Source organism: Myxine glutinosa, chromosome 13 (genome assembly GCF_964187855.1).
Source record: "Myxine glutinosa chromosome 13, kmMyxGlut1.1, whole genome shotgun sequence".
Classification (NCBI taxonomy): Eukaryota; Metazoa; Chordata; class Myxini; order Myxiniformes; family Myxinidae; genus Myxine; species Myxine glutinosa.
In genome coordinates this window covers 104765869-104787285 of record NC_136273.1, presented here as the reverse complement: position 1 = coordinate 104787285, position 21417 = coordinate 104765869, and the positions used below count along the sequence as shown (strand labels likewise).

The 21417-nt window shown below is 48.1% G+C and overlaps 1 protein-coding gene across 1 annotated transcript in view; it reads right to left on the bottom strand.

Moving 5' to 3' along the window:
• The window catches only part of LOC137439162 (complement C3), a 421636-nt gene that overhangs the window by 36428 nt on the left and 363791 nt on the right, over positions 1 to 21417 (bottom strand). Inside the window, exons 37-38 of the mRNA XM_068134902.2 lie at positions 6050 to 6155; positions 5760 to 5849 (exon numbers count right to left, since the gene is read on the bottom strand). Of these exons, the coding sequence (XP_067991003.2) occupies positions 5760 to 5849; positions 6050 to 6155 (196 nt within the window). The remainder of the gene's footprint in view (positions 1 to 5759; positions 5850 to 6049; positions 6156 to 21417) is intronic.

The following is a 21417-nucleotide window of genomic DNA, read 5'->3' as shown; positions in this document are numbered from 1 at the left end:
ATTGTCATCTCACTGGTAAATATAGAGGTCCGGCTCATCAAAGTTGTAATATTAATTATAAACTCCCCTCGTTCATTCCTGTCTTTCTTCATAACAACGCTCATTATGATACACACTTGTTTATTAAAGAGTTGTCAAAGACTCCTCGGAGTATCAGTGCTATTCCAAGTACAGATCAAAAATACATCTCCTTTACAAAAATCATTCCAACAAGACCAACTACAAGAATTCGATTCTTGGATACATATAAATTCATGGCTAGTCCTCTTGCTAACCTAGTTAAAATTTTGAAAAAATTTCCATGTTTGGAGAGTAATTATGAGGATACGGAACTCCTAACACAAAAGGGAATTTACCCGTACGACTATATGGATTCATTTAAAAGATTTGGTGAAAAGAAACTTCCTTCAAAAGAAGATTTTTATAATATTCTAAATAATAGCAATGTTTCAGATGATGATTATGTACATGCTCAAAATGTTTGGAAAAAATATAATATCAATAATATGGGTGATTATCATGATCTCTATCTCAAGACTGATGTCCTTCTTCTAGCAGATGTATTCGAAGCATTTAGATCTGTGTGTCTTTCTGGATATGGCTTGGACCCTGCTCATTATTTCACAGCACCGGGTCTTGCTTGGAGTGCTATGCTAAAAATGACTAAACAAGATTTGGATTTGATAACCGATGTTGATATGCTCCTGATGATAGAGAGAGCAAAGAGAGGGGGAATTTCACAAGTCTGCTCATCAAGATATTCAAAAGCAAATAACAAATATCTTCCAGATTATGATCCAAAGAAAGATAGTTCCTATCTCATGTATTATGACGCCAACAACCTCTATGGGTGGGCAATGTCCCAAGCACAACCTTATGGAGGATTGAAATGGGAGAGTGATCATGAGGGTGTTCTAGAAAAGATTTTGAGTTCAACACAAAAAGAGTTGGATGAAAGGAAAGAAGGGTATTTCCTGGAGGTTGATCTAAAGTATCCAAAAGAACTCTTTGAGAAACATAAAGATCTTCCTTTCGGGTGTGAGAAAGAATTAACAAACCCAGAGTGGTTGAGTGAATATCAGAAATCATTTGATAAGGAATCAAGAACAGAAAAACTTTTAACAACATTCTTTGATAAGAAGAACTATGTACTACATCAGAGAAATCTTTTACAATTTGTGAAACATGGTCTAATTGTTGAGAAAGTTCATCGGGTCCTGAAATTCAAACAGAGTTATTGGTTAATGAAATATATTGATTTTAACACTCGAAAGAGAACGCTTGGAAAGACTGACTTTGAGAAAGATTTTTATAAGTTGATGAATAACGCAGTGTTTGGGAAGACTATGGAAAATGTTAGAAAGAGACAAAATATTAAGTTGACAACTTCCTGGGAACAAACTTCCAAACTAATCAACAGACCGAGCTTTGAGCGTGTTGAAATCTTTACAGAAAACTTTTGTGCTGTTCATATGATGAAAGAAGAAATTGAAATGGATAAACCGATTTATATTGGTACTACTGTTCTCGATCTATCAAAACTACTGATGTATGAATATTATTAAGAGAATTTGAAAACAAAGTATGATGATAACGTCATGTTGATGTATATGGATACGGACAGCTTCATTCTGAGTATCAAGACAGATGACGTCTATGATGATATGAAAGCTGATTCTGTAATTTATGATACAAGCAACTATGATCAAAAGAGTGAATTGTTCTCGAATCAAAATAAAAAGGTGATTGGAAAGTTCAAGGATGAGCTTGGTGGAAATATTCTGAGTGAGTTCATAGCATTGAGAGCAAAGGCTTATGCGTATAAATATAGAGTTGGGAATGTGGAGAAGTGTGATCAGAAGCTCAAGGGGATTAAGAAAAATGTAATTAAAGAAAGTATAAATTTTGGTCATTATTATCAATGTTTGATGAGTGGGGGGGAACAATATCGAAAGGTAAAAGGGATTAGGAGTTATAAGCATTAATTATATTCAGAAGAGATAAATAAACTAGCACTAGGAGCATATGATGATAAACGATATATTTTAGAAAATGGAATTGATAGTCTCCCTTATGGTTATATAAGTATATAAGTGATAAGATATATAAGTGATAAGATATATAAGTGATAAGATATAAGTGATAAGATATATAAGTGATAAGATATATATAAGTGATAAGATATATATATATATATATATATATATATATATATATATATATATATATATATATAAGTGATAAGTTAAAAAGGGGGGTTAGGGATTTTAAGGGCTACCGCCGCCTTTTTTATAAATAAATAAATGATAGAACCAAGTATTAACCAGACTAAAGGGTGGAGGTGTAATCAACCTTGGTATATAAATGGAAAACATAATGAGTGTGAGAAATACCAGATCCGAGAGGTTGAGAGGGTCAGAAGGTCCTCAAGACGGATAAACGTATTCATTTGTTAAGTGGGGTAATGGAGGGCGGGAAGAAAAATATATTAGAGTGGAGTGAGAACTTTGATGGTTATCAACCGGATAATAAATATTATAATTTTAAAATGGTATGTGGATCGGGAGGAGGACAGACCAGGTCCCTCCGTGAAACATATCATTTTATAAACGCACAGAGAAAGGTACTTGATGTAAAGTTTATCAATATCCTAGATGGGGATGAGTTCCATAAGAGAATGGAGTTGTTTAAAAAATTAGAAAATGAGCAAATATTCATAGGATCAATGAGGAATTTTGAATGTCGCGTGGTCCTTGGAGGTTAAGTAAGGACTCCCCCATTCACTTACATGTAAAAGGAGAAGGGGGTGTCGCGGTAATCGGGGGAAAAATGGGCAGTTTGGGGAAAAGTCCCATCTAAATACATGGGTGTCCTGGAAGCCCCATTATCTCCCTACTCTCAATAATATCAAAAACATCAACTCTCAATGATATCAAAAACATAAACTCTCAATAATATCAAAAACATCAACTCTCAATGATATCAAAAACATAAACTCTCAATAATATCAAAAACATAAACTCTCAATAATATCAAAAACACCAACTCTCAATAATATCAAAAACATCAACTCTCAATGATATCAAAAACATAAACTCTCAATAATATCAAAAACATCAACTCTCAATAATATCAAAAACATAAACTCTCAATAATATCAAAAACATAAACTCTCAATAATATCAAAAACATAAACTCTCAATAATATCAAAAACATCAACTCTCAATGATATCAAAAACATAAACTCTCAATAATATCAAAAACATCAACTCTCAATAATATCAAAAACATAAACTCTCAATAATATCAAAAACATAAACTCTCAATAATATCAAAAACATCAACTCTCAATGATATCAAAAACATCAACTCTCAATGATATCAAAAACATCAACTCTCAATAATATCAAAAACATAAACTCTCAATAATATCAAAAACATAAACTCTCAATAAATCAAAAACATAAACTCTCAATAATATCAAAAACATCAACTCTCAATAAATGAAAAACATCAACTCTCAATAATATCAAAAACAAACGTTTCCGCTTCCGGTTTCTCGATCAGAAGCTTGTTGAAAAGCTCTGTGAGCATTGTAAGCTTGTTACTTGAAAAGCTTTCTCGGCATTGTAAGCTTGTTACTTGAAAAGCTTTGTAAGCATCGTAAGGTTGTTACTTGAAAAGCTTTGTGAGCATTGTAGGCTTGTTACTTGAAAAGCTTTGTGAGCATTGTAAGCTTGTTACTTGAAAAGCTTTGTGAGCATTGTAAGCTTGTTACTTGAAATGCTTTGTCAGTATTGTAAGCCTGTTGAAAAGCTTTGTGAGGATAGTAAGCTTGTTACTTGAAAAGTTTTGTGAGTATTGTAATCTTGTTACTTGAAAAGCTTTGTCAGCATTGTAAGCCTGTTGAAAAGCTTTGTAAGCATTGTAAGTTTGTTGAAAAGCTTTGTAAGCTTATTGCAAAGCATTGTAAGCTTGTTACTTGAAAAGCTTTGTAAGCATTGCAAGCTTGTTACTTGAAAAGCTTTGTGAGGATTGTAAGCTTGTTACTTGAAAAGCTTTGTAAGCATCGTAGGGTTGTTACTTGAAAAGCTTTGTGAGCATTGTAAGCTTGTTACTTGAAAAGCTTTGTGAGGATTGTAAGCTTGTTACTTGAAAAGCTTTGTGAGCATTGTAAGCTTGTTACTTCAAAAGCTTTGTGAGCATTGTAAGCTTGTTACTTGAAAAGCTTTGTGAGCATCGTAAGCTTGTTACTTCAAACGCTTTGTGAGCATTGTAAGCTTGTTACTTGAAAAGCTTTGTGAGCATTGTAAGCTTGTTACTTGAAATGCTTTGTCAGCATTGTAAGGCTGTTGAAAAGCTTTGTAAGCATTGTAAGCTTGTTACTTGAAAAGCTTTGTAAGCATTGCAAGCTTGTTACTTGAAAAGCTTTGTGAGGATTGTAAGCTTGTTACTTGAAAAGCTTTGTAAGCATCGTAGGGTTGTTACTTGAAAAGCTTTGTGAGCATTGTGAGCATTGTAAGCTTGTTACTTCAAAAGCTTTGTGAGCATTGTAAGCTTGTTACTTCAAAAGCTTTGTGAGCATTGTAAGCTTGTTACTTGAAATGCTTTGTCAGCATTGTAAGCCTGTTGAAAAGCTTTGTAAGCATTGTAAGTTTGTTGAAAAGCTTTGTAAGCTTATTGCAAAGCATTGTAAGCTTGTTACTTGAAAAGCTTTGGAAGCATCATAAGCTTTGTAAGCATTGTAAGCGTGTGTTAGTTGACATGCTTTGTAAGCAGTGCACGCATTTTTGGTGTGGCTCACGTGTTATTTTTGGTGCGGCTCACGTGTTATTTTTGGTGCGGCTCACATGTTATTTTTGGTGCGGCTCACGTGTTCTTTTTGGTGCGGCTCATGTGTTATTTTTGGTGCGGCTCGCGTGTTCTTTTTCGCAGGGCTCGCGTGTTCTTTTTGGTGCGGCTCGCGTTTTATTTTTGGTGCGGCTCACGTGTTCTTTTTGGTGGGGCTCACGCGTTCTTTTTGGTGCGGCTCACGTGTTCTTTCTGGTGCGGCTCACGTGTTCTTTTTGGTGCGGCTCGCGTGTTCTTTTTGGTGCGGCTCGCGTGTTCTTTTTGGTGCGGCACGTGTGTTCTTTTTGGTGCAGCTCACGTGTTATTTTTGGTGCGGCTCACGTGTTCTTTTTGATGCGGCTCACGTGTTCTTTTTGGTGAGGCTCACGTGTTCTTTTTGGTGCGGCTCACGTGCTCTTTTTGGTGCGGCTCACGTGCTCTTTTTGGTGCGGCGTGTTATTTTTGGTGCGACTCACGTGTTTTTTGGTACGGCTCACGTGTTTTTTGGTACGGCTCACGACCCTCACGTGTTTTTTGGTACGGCTGACATGTTTTTGGTGCAGCTCGTGTTCTTTTTGGTACGGCTCACGTGTTTTTTGGTACGGCTCACGTGTTTGGTACAGCTCACGCGTTTTTGGGTACGGCTCACGTTCTTTTGGGTGCGGCTCGCGTGTTCTTTTTGGTGCGGCTCAAGTGTTCTTTTTGGTGCGGCTCACGTGTTATTTTTGGTGCGGCTCACGTGTTCTTTTGGGTGCGGCTCGCATGTTATTTTTGGTGCGGCTCACGTGTTATTTTTGCTCATGCAATATAGTTTTCTTGTAGGGTTTACCTTTTCAGTAAAACCTGAGATTTCATGCAGAAAAGGTACACAAGAGGTGGTTACCATGGAAACAGTGATCATATTGACAGACATCACAAGGAAGCTCACCTGCTGCACATTTGCATCTCTCGTCATTACAAAGCCGTGGCAGGTTGCGCAGTGACCTCGTGGGATGGTAAAAGGTAGTGCAGTGTCGTTCTGTACAGGTACACATAAGGGGTATATGCATGGCAGGTGCACAGTATGGATCAAGTAAACTACACACAATGTTACTGTTCATCTCGTGTGCGCTTACTATTGTGATCCCGGTTAGTGAACGAAGGGATAACCTTTCCTGACCTCTAAGCAAACACCTGTGTGCACCTTTCTTGCTTATACCTGAAAATTAAACTGCCTACCTGGAGCGTAGTACTCGTACACAGACACCGCGGCAGGTTGCAGCGTCACGACAGATACCTGTTGCACCATGCGAAACGCTATACATTCACGTCGCAGGTAGGATACCTGGGGTAAGGTATGGGAGACACAATGATTAAATAACACCTGGGCAGATAGATGAAGTGAAACGAGTGAAAGTAGTGACGTAGCACAGACTACAGAGGAAGAGTATAAAGAGGAGGTGCATTCACTAGCTTGTTGTAAAGAGTGCCGGGAACAGGGGAAGAGTATAAAGAGGAGGTGCATTCACGAACTTGGTGTAGAGAGTGCAGGGAACAGGGGAAGAGTATAAAGAGGAGATGCATTCACTAGCTTAGTGTAAAGAGTGCAGGGTACAGGGGAAGAGTATAAAGAGGAGGTGCGTTCAGGAGCTTGGTGTAAAGAGTGCAGGGGTACAGAGGAAGAGTAGAAAGAGGAGGTGCATTCACGAGCTTGGTGTAGAGAGTGCAGGGGTACAGAAGGAAGAGCATAAAGAGGAGGTGCATTCACGAGCTTGTTGTAAAGAGTGCAGGGGTACAGAGGAAGAGTAGAAAGAGGAGGTGCATTCACGAGCTTGGTGTAGAGAGTGCAGGGGTACAGAAGGAAGAGCATAAAGAGGAGGTGCATTCACGAGCTTGTTGTAAAGAGTGCAGGGAACAGGGGAAGAGTATAAAGAGGAGGTGCATTCACGAACTTGGTGTAGAGAGTGCAGGGAACAGGGGAAGAATATAAAGAGGAGGTGCATTCACTAGCTTAGTGTAAAGAATGCAGGGTACAGGGGAAGAGTATAAAGAGGAGGTGCATTCACGAACTTGGTGTAGAGAGTGCAGGGAACAGGGGAAGAGTATAAAGAGGAGGTGCATTCAGGAGCTTGGTGTAGAGAGTGCAGGGGTACAGAAGGAAGAGCATAAAGAGGAGGTGCATTCACGAGCTTGTTGTAAAGAGTGCAGGGGTACAGAGGAGGAGTAGAAAGAGGAGGTGCATTCACGAGCTTGGTGTAGAGAGTGCAGGGGTACAGAAGGAAGAGCATAAAGAGGAGGTGCATTCACGAGCTTGTTGTAAAGAGTGCAGGGAACAGGGGAAGAGTATAAAGAGGAGGTGCATTCACGAACTTGGTGTGGAGAGTGCAGGGAACAGGGGAAGAGTATAAAGAGGAGGTGCATTCAGGAGCTTGGTGTAAAGAGTGCAGGGGTACAGAAGAAGAGTAGAAAGAGGAGGTGCATTGACGAGCTTGGTGTAAAGAGGTACAGATGAAGAGTAGAAAGAGGAGGTGCATTCACGAGCTTGGTGTAAAGAGTGCAGGGGTACAGAGGAAGAGCAGAAAGAGGAGGTGCATTCACGAGCTTGGTGTAAAGAGTGCAGGGTACAGAGGAAGAGTAGAAAGAGGAGGTGCATTCACGAGCTTGGTGTAAAGAGTGCAGGGGGACAGAGGAAGAGCATAAAGAGGAGGTGCATTCACGAGCTTGGTGTAAAGAGTGCAGGGGTACAGAGGAGGTGCATTCACGAGCTTGGTGTAAAGAGTGCAGGGTACAGAAGGAAGAGTAGAAAGAGGAGGTGCATTCACGAGCTTGGTGTAAAGAGTGCATTTTACACGACCACATAGCATGGATGCGATTGGTGTGCTAACAATGATGTTGAGAAGAGATTGGTGTGCGAGCAGGGATGTTGAGAAGAGATTGGTGTGCGAGCAATGATGGTTATGGGCGATTGGTGTGCTAGCAATGATGCTGAGGAGCAATTGGTGTGCTAGCAATGATGCTGAGGAGCAATTGGTGTGCTAACAATGATGCTGAGGAGCAATTGGTGTGCTAGTGATGATGTTGAGGAGCGATTGGTGTGCTAGCATTGATGCTGAGGAGCAACTGGTGTGCTAGTGATGATGTTGAGGAGCGATTGGTGTGCTCGTGATGATGCTGAGGAGCGATTGGTGTGCTCGTGATGATGCTGAGGAGCAATTGTTGTGCTAGTGATGATGCTGAGGAGCGATTGGTGTGCTAACAATGATGTTGAGGAGTGATTGGTGTGCTAGTGATGATGCTGAGGAGCGATTGGTGTGCTAACAATGATGTTGAGGAGTGATTGGTGTGCTAGTGATGATGCTGAGGAGCGATTGGTGTGCTAACAATGATGTTGAGGAGTGATTGGTGTGCTAGTGATGATGAGGAGCGATGGGTGTGCTAGTGATGATGCTGAGGAGCGATTGGTGTGCGGGTAATGACGTTGAGGAGCGATTGGTGTGCTAACAATGATGTTGAGGAGTGATTGGTGTGCTAGTGATGATGAGGAGCGATGGGTGTGGTAGTGATGATGCTGAGGAGCGATTGGTGTGCGGATAATGACGTTGAGGAGCGATTGGTGTGCTCGCAAACGATGACGTTTTGCAGCGCCTGGAGTTGGCATAGGAAAGGAGCGGTGTGCACCAATAAAACTTCTCTGTTTCTTAAAAGAGATGGTTTTGTCGAAAAAAGGGTGACTTTTTATTAAAAAGGGGATTTTGTGTGTGTGTGTGTGTGTGTGTGTGTGTGTGTGTGTGTGTGTGTGTGTGTGTGTGTGTGTGTGTGTGTGTGTGTGTGTGTGTGTGTGTGTGTGTGTGTGTGTGTGCACGTGCGTGTCTTTTATTTATCATGGTAGAAGGTACATATTTCATTCATCGCTCATTTTGGGGACTCAAATGGTGAGTGTCATGTTTCAATTTCATGTGATCCGAGTTAAGATCTTCCGATGACGTCACGGCCGACACATTTATGCAGGGCTGCGGTACCTCAAAAATTGGCACAACACCACTGGGTACAATACTCATAATGACGCTGAAAATCACGTTAAAAAATTAATACATATTAAATACAAACAAAATGCATTTATTCATCGTACTGTGGCGGACACAAAAGCCCACTGGCGTGGTGACATCATTCCACGCACCAAGTGGGCGGTGGCCACGCCCGAGGGGTAGGCGTGGCCTCATGATATACACCGGGCGACCAGCCCGGAGGAGTTCAGTGTTACAGTGTAGTCTTACAATAAAGACGTTTATATGTTACCGCTTGTCCGCTTCCTCCTTGCTCACAAGCAGCGCGCGTAACGCCGCGCTTTACTGGTGACCCTCGACGTTGGATCTGCCGTAGCGATCCTTCCGAACACGACGCCATTGCAATGGCCAACGACAAGGCAATGGCGATTAAACTTCCCGAATTTTGGGAGGCCCAGGCCGAAGTCTGGTTCGTTCAAGCCGAAGCCCAATTTCAGCTTCGGCGCCTCACCAACGACGACCTGCGCTACTGCCATGTCGTCGCCTCCCTCGGGCCCGGCACGGCCGCTCGAGTTGTGTCCGTCCTTCGCCACCCACCGGACGGCCACAAGTACGAGGCACTCAAGCGGCTACTCCTAGCCACGTTCGGCCTCACGGACGACGCACGGGCCGATCGCCTCCTGGATCTCCCCGAGCTCGGTGAGACGCGCCCGTCGGTCCGAATGGACCATATGCTGTCACTGTTGGGCGACGAAGCCCCCGGTTCGCTATTCCGGGCGCTTTTCCGTCGCCAACTTCCAGCGCAGGTTCGCCTCGCGTTGGCCGGGACCGGGCTAACGGAACCCCGAGCATTGGCGGCCGAGGCGGACAAGTACTTCGCCGCTTCGGACACGCGGGCGAGCGTTGGCGTGGCCGTCACGGCCTTCGACGCTGATGTTCCACAGCATCATCTTCTACAGCACGCTGATGTTCCACAGCATCATCTTCTACAGCACGCTGATGTTCCACAGCATCATCTTCTACAGCACGCTGATGTTCCACAGCATCATCTTCTACAGCACGCTGTGGTTCAGCAGCATGCTGATACGCACCTCGTGAACGCCGCCACGCCCCGCCCACCGCCGCGGCGAAAACCGCCACCGCGGGGAAACCCGTCGACTCCACTGGCCTGGCGGAGCCAGCCGCGCTCCTCCAGCTCCACCACCTGGTGCTGGTTCCACGCCAAGTTCGGCCACGAAGCTCGGCGGTGTCATCCACCGTGCTCCTTCAACGGGTCGGGAAACGCCCGGGCCGGCGCTCAATTGTGGCGATGAGCGCCGGCCGTTCGAGCAGCCTGCTGTTCATAACGGACACCTTCTCCGGGCGCCGTTACCTGTGCGACACGGGAGCACAGGTGAGTGTCATTCCCGCCGGCACGTCAGACAAGCACGCCGCGGGTGGGGGCCCCGCGCTGCTTGCCGCGAACGGGACGCCCATCCGTACGTACGGAAAACGCTGCCTCTCTCTGCGGTTTGGAGGGCAGGTTTTCCGATGGACGTTCGTCACCGCCGACGTGCCCATGGCACTGCTTGGCGCAGACTTCCTGTGCGCTAATGGGCTCCTGGTCGACGTCAAGCGCAGACGGCTTGTCCAGGCCGAGACGTTCAGCTCGCTCGCATGTGCGTTGCCCAGCTCAACGAGCGGCTTGCCAAGCGGCTTGCCGAACGATTCGGTTCCGGCCACGTTGGTCTGTACGCTTCCGGCAGCGGACGCATTCACCCGCCTCCTCGCCGGCTTCCCGGCCCTCACGCGGCCCACCTTCTCAGCGGGGGCCGTCAAGCACGGGGTGGCCCATCACATCCCCACCGTCGGGCCACCGGTCTACGCCCGGGCACGCCGCCTCGAGCCGACGAAGCTGGCGGTGGCAAAAGCGGAGTTCGCTACCCTGGAGCGACTCGGCATCGTTCGGCGCTCAGAGAGCGCTTGGGCGTCGCCGCTGCACATCGTGCCGAAGCCCGGCGGGGGATGGCGACCGTGCGGGGACTATCGCCGTCTCAATGACGCCACGACTCCCGACCGCTACCCCGTCCCCCACATTCAGGACTTTTCCGCCCGTTTGGCGGGCAGGTCCTTCTTCTCGAAGGTGGACCTCATACGTGGCTACCATCAGGTCCCCGTCAGGCCGGAGGACGTCCCGAAGACGGCGGTCATCACGCCATTCGGACTCTTCGAGTTCCTGCGCATGCCCTTCGGTCTGAAGAATGCGGCTCAGGCGTTCCAGCGACTGATGGACAGCGTCCTGCGCGACTTGGATTTTGTCTACGTCTACCTGGACGATATCCTCGTCGCCAGCGCGTCCCGCGAAGAGCACCTACACCACCTCCGCACGCTCTTCGAACGCCTGGGCCAGCATGGCCTGATTGTGAACCCCGCAAAGTGCCGGTTCGGCGCCGCCACAATCGATTTTCTGGGGCACCGTGTCACCAGGCACGGAGCCGTCCCCCTGCCGGCCAAGGTGGAGGCGGTGAAGGGGTTTCCGCGCCCCCGCACGATCAGAGGGCTGCAGGAGTTCCTGGGCATGGTGAACTTTTACCATCGGTTCCTGCCCCGTATCGCCCAGCTCCTGCGCCCCCTGCACGAAGCTCTCCGAGGTAAGCCGGGCAAAGGCGACGTTACCTGGACCGAGCAGATGGACACGGCGTTCACGGGCGCGAAGCTCGCCTTGGCTAACGCCACCATGCTCGCGCACCCGGCGCCCGATGCACCGATCGCCCTCACCACCGATGCCTCGGACTACGCGGTGGGCGCGGTGCACGAGCAATGGGTGCGTGGAGCTTGGCAACCGCTGGCGTTCTTTAGCCGGCAGCTTCGCCCGCCCGAACGCCGTTACAGTACCTTCGACCGCGAGTTGCTCGGACTTCACTTGGCGGTCAGGCACTTCCGCCATCTGCTCGAGGGCCGGGCGTTCACTGCCTTCGTCGACCACAAGCCGCTGATCTTCGCGATGGGCAAGGTCACCGAGCCGTGGTCGGCCCGGCAGCAGCGTCACCTCTCGGCCGTGTCCGAGTACACGACGGACATCCAGCACGTCGCGGGGAAGGACAACCCGGTTGCGGATTGCCTTTCCCGGGCCGTCGCCCACGCAGTCCACCTCGGCATCGACTATGCCCGGATGGCAGCGGACCAGGCCGCTGACCCCGACGTCCAGGCCTTGCGGACCGCCGTCACGGGCCTCCGCGTCACCGAGGTGCCGTTCGACGGCGCGGGCGCGGCCCTCTTGTGCGACGTCTCCCTCGGGCGTCCTCGCCCCATTGTGCCCGCGGGCTGGCAGCGCCAGGTGTTTGACGCCATCCACGGCCTGTCCCACCCGGGCGCGAGGGCCTCCCAAAGGCTGATCGCCGACAAGTTCGTCTGGCATGGCCTCCGGAAGGCCGTCCGCGGCTGGGCCAGGACATGCCTCGCGTGCCAGCGCGCCAAGGTGCACCGGCACACCCAGGCCCCGTTGGCCCCGTTCACGGTGCCGGAACGCCGGTTTGACCACGTCCACGTGGACCTGGTGGGACCTCTGCCCCCCTCGCGGGGTTTCACCCACGTCCTCACCATGGTGGACCGCACCACCCGGTGGCCGGAGGCCGTGCCCTTGGCGTCGACAACGGCGGCCGATGTCGCGCAGGCTTTCATCGCCACCTGGGTCGCCCGGTTCGGCGCCCCCTCAGACATCTCATCCGACCGCGGCCCCCAGTTCACCTCGGAGCTCTGGGGGGCGGTTGCGCAGGGGCTCGGGGTCCGGCTGCACCGAACCACGGCCTACCACCCCCAGGCTAACGGCCTGTGTGAGCGATTTCACCGCTCATTGAAGGCCGCGCTCCGGGCCACCCTCCGCGACGGCGGCTGGGTCGACAGGCTCCCCTGGGTCCTGCTGGGCCTCCGGACGGCGCCCAAGGAGGACCTGCGCGCATCCGCGGCGGAGTTGGTCTTCGGGCAACCGCTGCGGGTGCCGGGCGAGTTCCTCCCCGACTCCACGGCACCATGGTCCGCGGCACAGCAGCGCTCCGCTCTGCAAGAGACCGCCCAGAGGTTCGCCCCGGTGCCAACGGCATGCCACGGGCACCCACTGACGCACGTCGCCCCGGAGCTTCGCACGGCGGAGTACGTCTTCGTCCGCCACGATGCCCATCGGACACCACTGCGGCCCCCGTACGACGGGCCTTTCCGCGTGCTGGAGACCGGGGCGAAGCACTTCACCCTGGACATCGGCGGTACTCCTGACCGCGTTTCGGTAGACCGCCTCAAGCCGGCCCACCTCGATGTGGACCATCCACCGCCAGTGGCCCGACCCCCACGTCGGGGCCGCCCTCCTGCGGGCAGACCCCCGGCACCGCCCAGCCCCGCCGCCACGGCGCCCCCCGGTCCTGCACCCATCCCAGGGGCAGCCAGGGGCATCCCACCTGGTATCCCTGCACCCCGGACGCCGCCGATCGCCAGGGGGCGCTTCGGCCGGGTCATTCGACTGCCCCACAAACTGGCCCTCCAGGTGCGCGGGAATTCTGGGGGGGGCGCGTGTGGCGGACACAAAAGCCCACTGGCGTGGTGACATCATTCCACGCACCAAGTGGGCGGTGGCCACGCCCGAGGGGTAGGCGTGGCCTCATGATATACACCGGGCGACCAGCCCGGAGGAGTTCAGTGTTACAGTGTAGTCTTACAATAAAGACGTTTATATGTTACCGCTTGTCCGCTTCCTCCTTGCTCACAAGCAGCGCGCGTAACGCCGCGCTTTAGTACAAGACTTTATTCAAGACAATATAAAAGACTTGAAAAAGGAAAAAGACAAAAATTATTCAGCTCAGACGGGATTCAAACTCACAATCCCCACCTTGGGAGTGCGATGAGTCTGATGCTTCATCCATTTCGCCATAATTTTAAAGCAAAAACTAAAGCAAGTCGGTGGAATTTGTTTCGAAAGCCATTTACTGGTCCTATTGGCCGATGTATATTCCAAGTTTCATCGAGCTTCAATGTATAGTCCTTGAGATATGAGCGCCAACACATTTTGGACGGACGGACACCAACGTGATTTTGAAGGTTTTCTAAATAAAACTCAAGAATGCGGAAACGGACGTTGCTGAAATTTGGAATACTAGGGCATGCCCGTACTATATCTATATCTAAAATTATATCCCCCCCTCTATTTACATGAAATGGTTTGGTTCATGAAATGTTTTGGTCCATTCGCAACGCCAAAGCGAACGGCGAACGCTTTACATGAAATGGTTTGGTGCATGAAATGTTTTGGTGCATTCGCAACGCCAAAGCGAACGGCGAACGGCTTGCGAGTACAGTGACAATCCCCCCGGGGTTTTTATTAGTTTTAAAACATAGTTTAACGCCAACATAGCGCCAACATAGTTTGCAAACGTGAAATAAATGAATACGCTCTCAAATGTGCCATCCGAGGCAGAGTGTGTCCGCCACGTTCGGCACACGCGATAGCTCGCTGCTCTCTGATTGGTTGAATCGTTTTTTGGACATAGCTCGGTAAGTAATTGTCCGATTAATATGAAACCTTGAAAAGGCACATCCTCGGGTCCCCAGCAATATACCTGGCAAGTTTAAAGTATATCGGACCCGTGGTTGTCGAGAAACAGCGGTCACAGACAAACAAACGTACAAACGTACAAACAAACAAACACACAGAGATTACTGGAATTATAGATAGATATTACATCAACGTACAAATAATTTTTTTGTTTTTTTGTATACAAGATCGAGGCTCATGTAATAGCTAGCACATTAAACACAAAAAAACATAATAAAGGGAGGAGACAAGATGGGGAGAGAGAGGAAAGCACACAAGCACAACAGCAGTGAACAGGGACATCAGAAGATCTGTGGAAGGGGGAGAGCTGGGGAGGAGGGAGGGGTACATGGTATAAAGCAAATGAACACTACTAGGAATTTCACTACGAGCAATTTCAGGAAAGAAGTTGGGGATAGAAAGAGGCGGATTTGGAGTGTTTTAACGGGGGTAGAAAAGATCAAGGTTTTGGATGGGGGAAGATAAGAGATGGTGGGGAACAGCTGTTTTAAAGACCTGGAGGGAGGAGTGGGATTGAAGGGAGTGATTGAGTTTGTTCCAGAGGCGGGAATAAAGAGGAATAAAAGAGTGAAGGTGAGCAGAGAGTCTTGATTTTGGCAGTTTCACCAGAAGAGGGTTGCTGGCAGATCTTGTGCGACCTTGTGTAGGGAATATTTGTGGGACAGAGCACAGACAGAACAGGGGGAGCAAGGCCGGAGAGGAGTCAGTAGAAGACGGAAAGACCACCTACCTTAGCTCAAAGTTTGTGGTCCTCAGAGAGCGAGAGAGAGAGAGAGAGAGAGGCCCTCAGAATCCGTTTCATCACGAGAAATTCCAATGATTCTGAAAGCATTGGTTTCAAATGCATGAAGCCGAGTTACGTGTGAGGCAGGAGCACCGGCCCAGAGGGGAGAGCAGTACTCCATTGAGCTGTGCTTGAAAGCTTTGTATGTAATTAAAAGCTCAGGTGTGCCAAGGAAGGACTTTGCATGATGGAGGATGCCCAGTCGGCGACTGGCTTTGGAGACCAGCCTGGAAATGTGGTTCCGTTGGAGTAGGAATTATCGCTGGAGTGGAAAATCTGCGGTCAGATTTGGGGCGCTGAGATTTCGAAGAATCCTCGCCTAGTCGCATCGGCTCAAGTAAGAGCCGTCGGCCATTTTGAACGCCGCGCTTCGGACACCTACAAATGTTTTGCCTCACGTAATCTTCACCCCAACATCCTACCGTTTGTCGGGGATGTGTGTGTGCGACCACTTCGTCTCCAATTACGTTGTGGTTCGCTGAGTGAGCGGTGAAAGTGCCCCTCTGAAGGGCGCCGTTGTGCAGTTTCGGCGGGGCGATCCCCATTGTCAACTGTACGCGATTCGAATATCGACTGGAGAGCGAGATTCGGGCTTCGACTGGACATCGTTCCAGCGACCGCTGAGGCTAATCACATTCGCCTTGGAAAAGGTTATAGAGACATTGAGGAGTGTCCTTTTCACTCGCTGGGAGCAGTGAGTTATTTGACTTTATTGATGGTATATAGAGTGCACTCTTAATTGCCATTTGTTGTACCGTTATCCCTGTGTGATTTTCAATATATTATTTGTTCATTTATAATCATTGGTGTGGTTTCACTATTGATTTCTAACACAGAGAATAACATATTTTTCTGCCGGGGCTCCTCTCGGGGTTCGGAGGTTTACCGAGACCAGGGGATCGGTGAGGAACCCGTAACAGAAATTGGGGGCTCGTCCAATTGACTCGTGGGCTCGAAATTGGGTCTTCGTCCGGGACAGAATTCCCTAGCATTCCCAAATTTTCTCATTTTTGAAATTTTTCAACATTCCCAAATTTTTCAAAAAAAAGTAAATTGTTTTTTTTTTGGAAATTTCTTGTGTGAAGGTTAACAGGTGCTAACGGATAGTCACCATGGAGTTTGACGCAGAGACGTTTGCAGCGACCCCTAGTGAGGCACAGTTCCGAGCGTTACTAAAATCGGAACTGTTGATATTGGCCAAACATTTTAGCTTGCAGGTCCGAGTTAAAATGAAGAAAACAGAGATGCAGACAGTGGTGATAGAATCTATGATGGAACTAGGAACATGGAAAGAGGGAGCTTTGGATTGGTTACCAGAAGAACAAGAACATGTGGAGCTCCAAAAAATGGAGATGCAATTGCAGAGCCAGGAAAGGTTAAAAGCAAAGGAAAGAGAACTCGAGGAAAGAAGAACAACACAGGAAAGAGAACTCCAGGAAAGGTTAAAAGCACAGAAAAGAGAACTCCAGGAAAGGTTAGAAGAGAAAAAATCAGAGGAAAGGAGAGCAGCAAGGGAACTCGAAGCAGAGGAGAGAAAGGCCGGAGGAGTCCTGGACCATATTAGTGCAAAGTGTTCTGGTGGGTAAAGCTCAAGATATTTATTCGGCTTTACCGATTGAGCAATGTGCAGATTATGAGATAGTGAAGAAAACCATTCTCAAGGCCTAGGAATTGGTCCCTGAAGCTTACCGGCAAAAATTCCGGAATGCCAGGAAGAGGGAGAGTGAGACCCATGTGGAGTTTGCCAGAATGAAAGAAACCATGTTTGATCGGTGGTGTGACTCGAAGGGGATTGGGAAAGACTTCAACCTGTTGTGACAATTGATCCTGGTGGAGGAATTCCAACAGTGTGTCCACGAGGACATTAAAGTACATCTGGAGGAAAGGAAAGTACCAAAGTTGTATGAGGCAGCAACCATGGCAGATGACTATGCCTTAACACACAGGATGGGGTTCCACAAACCTAACTACTCGCCTAGACTTAGCCAGGGGAGCTATGGTACATTAGGGGCGGAGAACGAAAATTCATGGGTGCGGCCTCGAGGTGACTGAGTACAAATCTGATACCATGACTTTTAGGGAGCAGAAGACAACAGTTCCAAGGCAGACTTATCTTCCGGGAGGCTCGAGGAAGACCACAAGGTTCTCCTCGGGGCCTACTTGCACTTTTTGCCATAAACCGGGACACTTGATGTCCCACTGTTATGCTCTGGGAAAGGAAAATCAGGAGTGGAGTTCGACTAGTACAACTCCGAATGCAATGGCAAATGTGAGAAATCGCCCTCAAAAGGGTTACCATCCGTTTATTTCAGAGGGGTTTGTGTCCTTGGATGGAGACACGACTAACCAGAAATCGGTTAGGGTCTTGAGGGACACAGGAGCACATCAGTCGTTGATGCTTGAAGGAATTTTGCCATTGTCAGAGGAGACGGCAACTGGTGATAGTGTTCGTTTACAGGGGATTGGTGGCTGTGTTAGAGCTCCACTTCATGTCATCCATTTGGAGTCTGATTTGGTGTCAGGACCAGTCACCGTAGGTTTACAAGCCACTCTTCCTGTAGAGGGAGTATCTTTTGTTATCGGGAATGATGTGGCCGGTGGTCAAGTTCCTGGTAACTCGATGTTTGTTGAAAAGCCTAGGAGGAAGTACCTTGAAACTAAGTGTCAGCACACGCAAGTCAGGGATGGAGGCAATATTGGCAAGCTCTTTGTAGGGGGGCTGAACTTCAAAACCAAGGAAGATGTTCTGGAGTCTGCCTTCAGCAAATATGGACCGCTTTTTGAAGTGCTGCTGATAAAAGACAGGGAGACACAAAAGTCAAGAGGGTTTGGCTTTGTCACGTTTGAAAACTCAAAGGATGCCAGAGATGCAGAAAAGGATCTGAATAGCAAGGAGTTGGAGGGTCGGACCATAACAGTAGGGAAGGCATTTCAAATGTGCCGTGGGGGCTACAGAAGAGGACAATGGAGTAGTAGTTTTGGTGGTGGCCGCAATCGATATTATTATGGAGGCTCCCAGAGTTACGGCAGCTCCCGAAGGAAGGATTATCAGAGTAGTGGCCGAGAAGGAGACCGCTATTCATGTGACTACAGTGACAATCGGTCCCACCGTAATTATTATGAAAGTCCGGAAAAGTTGAAGCACTGAATGCTGCGGAGCCGCCGAGCCAAGATTCCTACACGGATTAACCGTGAACGAATTAACTTGACCACCGGCTTGACCACTTGACGGAAAGAAAACGGAAACCGGATCGGGAACCGGACGACGACGAGGAGAAAGAGGAAAAAAGAAGGCGGAGCGAGTGAGTCGGAGAAGAAGCATAGGTTTTGCGGTCTGGAGCGAACATTGGCGAACGACAGTCACGAGTGAACGTTGGGTTTCCCAGGAAAGGGATTCCTGTGACAGAGTTGTTATCGCTGTGACAGATCAACCTGCGTGTCAGGTTTTGCGATCGATTCCGAAGAGAATCATCGAAGGGCCGTTACGTCTCGAGAACGGGCCATCGGCCATTTTTAACTCGCGTGCTTTGCGTGTTGAGCAAGGTTTCTTTGCTTCGCTCCAGCCTTTGCGCGTCGCGCAAGGTTTCTTTGTCGATTCAGCCGTTTTCACCGCATTCAGACGTATCTGGAGTGTGTGTGCAACGCGGATTTTGAAGGTATATCGGAGGTTCGCCGACTGTGAGCCATGAAACGTCCATACCCGAGGGTGTGATTTCCCAGTCGCCTGGAGGGCGCCTTTGGATTTCCCAGTTGCCTTGGGGGCGCTTTTGTGCAACTTTGGCCGCGTGACTGTGACTGTCATTCGAACGGGATTCTGGTCGATTAGACATCGTTCTGACGATCGCTTTAGCGGATCGACTCTGGGTTTGAAGCCGGGAAAGAGACATTGGGAACGTTCTTGCTTCACTCACTTGGAGCACAGTGAGTTATATATTGCGAAACTGATGGTACCATCATAGGATATATATTGATTGTACTTTTGATTACTATTATTGTTGTACTGTTATTCTTGTGTTATCTTAATACAATATTTGTTTGTAAGTAACAATTGGTGTGGCTTCACCATTGATCTTTGACATACAGAATAACACATTTTTCTGCCGTGACTCCTCTCGGGGCTCGGAGGTACACCGTGACCAGGGGGTCGGGGAGGAGCACGTCACACTATGTTCAGTGTTCTTTCGACGTTAGAAGGAGGAAGTACAAGATAAGCTTGCCTCGAAAGTGGGGGGGACAAGGGACGAGGGTGAGGGGGACGAGGGTGGGGGGGACGAGGGTGGGGGGGATGAGGGTGGAGGGGACAAGGGACGAGGGTGGGGGGGAGAAGGGATGATGGTGGGGGGGAGAAGGGACAAGGGATGAGGGTGGGGGGGAGAAGGGACAAGGGACGAGGGCAGGGGGAGGAGGAGAAGGGACGAGGACAGGGGAGGAGGAAGGGACGAGGAAGGGATGGGAGGAGGGTGAATATCGCTCTCGAACAGTGATTCATTAATTACGAGCCGAGACAGATTTTCAAAGGCGAAAACAAACACAGCTGGTGGAGAAAAAAAACGATCAGCCGGAGGACGGGATGGGCCGCCGATTAATGTAAAAGTTATCACAAACAGCTGTGGGCTCTCTTTCTCTCTCACAGAAAAGGAAAGGAAACAAAGGACAGGAAGGAGTGAATAGAAATAAAAACGAGATAAGAGAAAAAAACTGAGGAGGGAAAATGGAGGCAGAAGGGGGTAGGGGAGGTGGGGGGGAGGCCGAAGCCCCGAAGTGTTGGGTCTGATCAAAGGGGAGGGGTTGGGGCACAAATGCAGAGTAAGGATGTGAAGATAAACGAACAGGGGGAAGGAAAAGGTGAGATACGACGCAGAAAGGGACAAAAGAGTAGAACAGCAGAGCAGCTCGTACCTCACCACACATGCACAGCCGCCATATTGCCACGCCCAAACACAGCGACAGCCAGCAGGGGGCGAGAGACAGGGAGAGAGACAGGGAGAGAGACAGGGAGAGAGACAGGGAGAGAGACAGGGAGAGATACAGAGGGAGAGACACAGAGAGAGAGACAGAGAGAGACAGAGACAAAGAGACAGAGAGAGACACACAGAGAGACACACAGAGAGAGAGAGAGAGACAGAGAGAGAGAGAGAGAGACAGAGAGAGAGAGACAGAGAGAGAGAGACAGAGAGAGAGAGACAGAGAGAGACAGAGAGAGAGAGACACACAGAGAGAGACACACAGAGAGAGACACACAGAGAGAGACACACAGAGAGAGACACAGAGAGAGACACAGAGAGACAGAGAGAGAGAGACACAGAGAGAGAGAGAGACACAGAGAGAGACAGAGAGAGAGAGACACAGAGAGAGAGAGAGACACAGAGAGAGACACAGAGAGACAGAGAGAGACAGAGAGAGAGAGACAGAGAGAGAGAGACACAGAGAGACAGAGAGAGACAGAGAGAGAGAGAGACACAGAGAGAGACACAGAGAGAGACACAGAGAGAGACACAGAGACAGAGACACAGAGAGAGAGAGAGGGAGAAAGAGAGACTTTTGTGTCCTTTTATTATAAAAGTATAAAACACCTTCACAAAGCAGTTATAAACAAAGCAACCAGTTTGAAGAAACATTTGCATAAGGATCATAAATACACCAAAAAGGAGCAAAGGATATTTACAAGAAATCAGCAAGTATAAAAATATTTTACAAACCAAAGGTGAAAAAAAAACACAAACAAAAACAAAAACAAACAATTTTAAAGGAAATGGTCATTCGAGAGCTATGAATACATCAAAAAGCTAAATTAAGCATTTCGTTCCTCACAGAACAAATAACATTTTTAACACACCATTTATCAATAAATTCTTGTGCTTTTCCGTATTTGCTGCAATACAGGTACTCAAGCTGTATCCGAGAAATAATCAGGACTTTCAAGGTCAACAAAAAATTACAAAAAGAAAATTCACCACCTTCCACCTTCTTTTTCTTTGTTTTGTAAATTGCCATTTTTCCTTCAGCAACCAAAAAGTTCGCTAAAGCAGTTTCAGACTTATGCACAGCAGAAATAGGATAACCACAAATAAATTCAACAGAAGAAAAAGAAAGCCCCATTTTCAAAATATTGACATGCAAAAACTTAAACAAAGGAACAAGTCTTCTGCACCCAACATATGCAGGATAAAGCGTTTCACGACTTTCACAAAAGGGGCACACTTCAGAAATGTCATTTGAAAATTTGTGCAACAAAATGTTA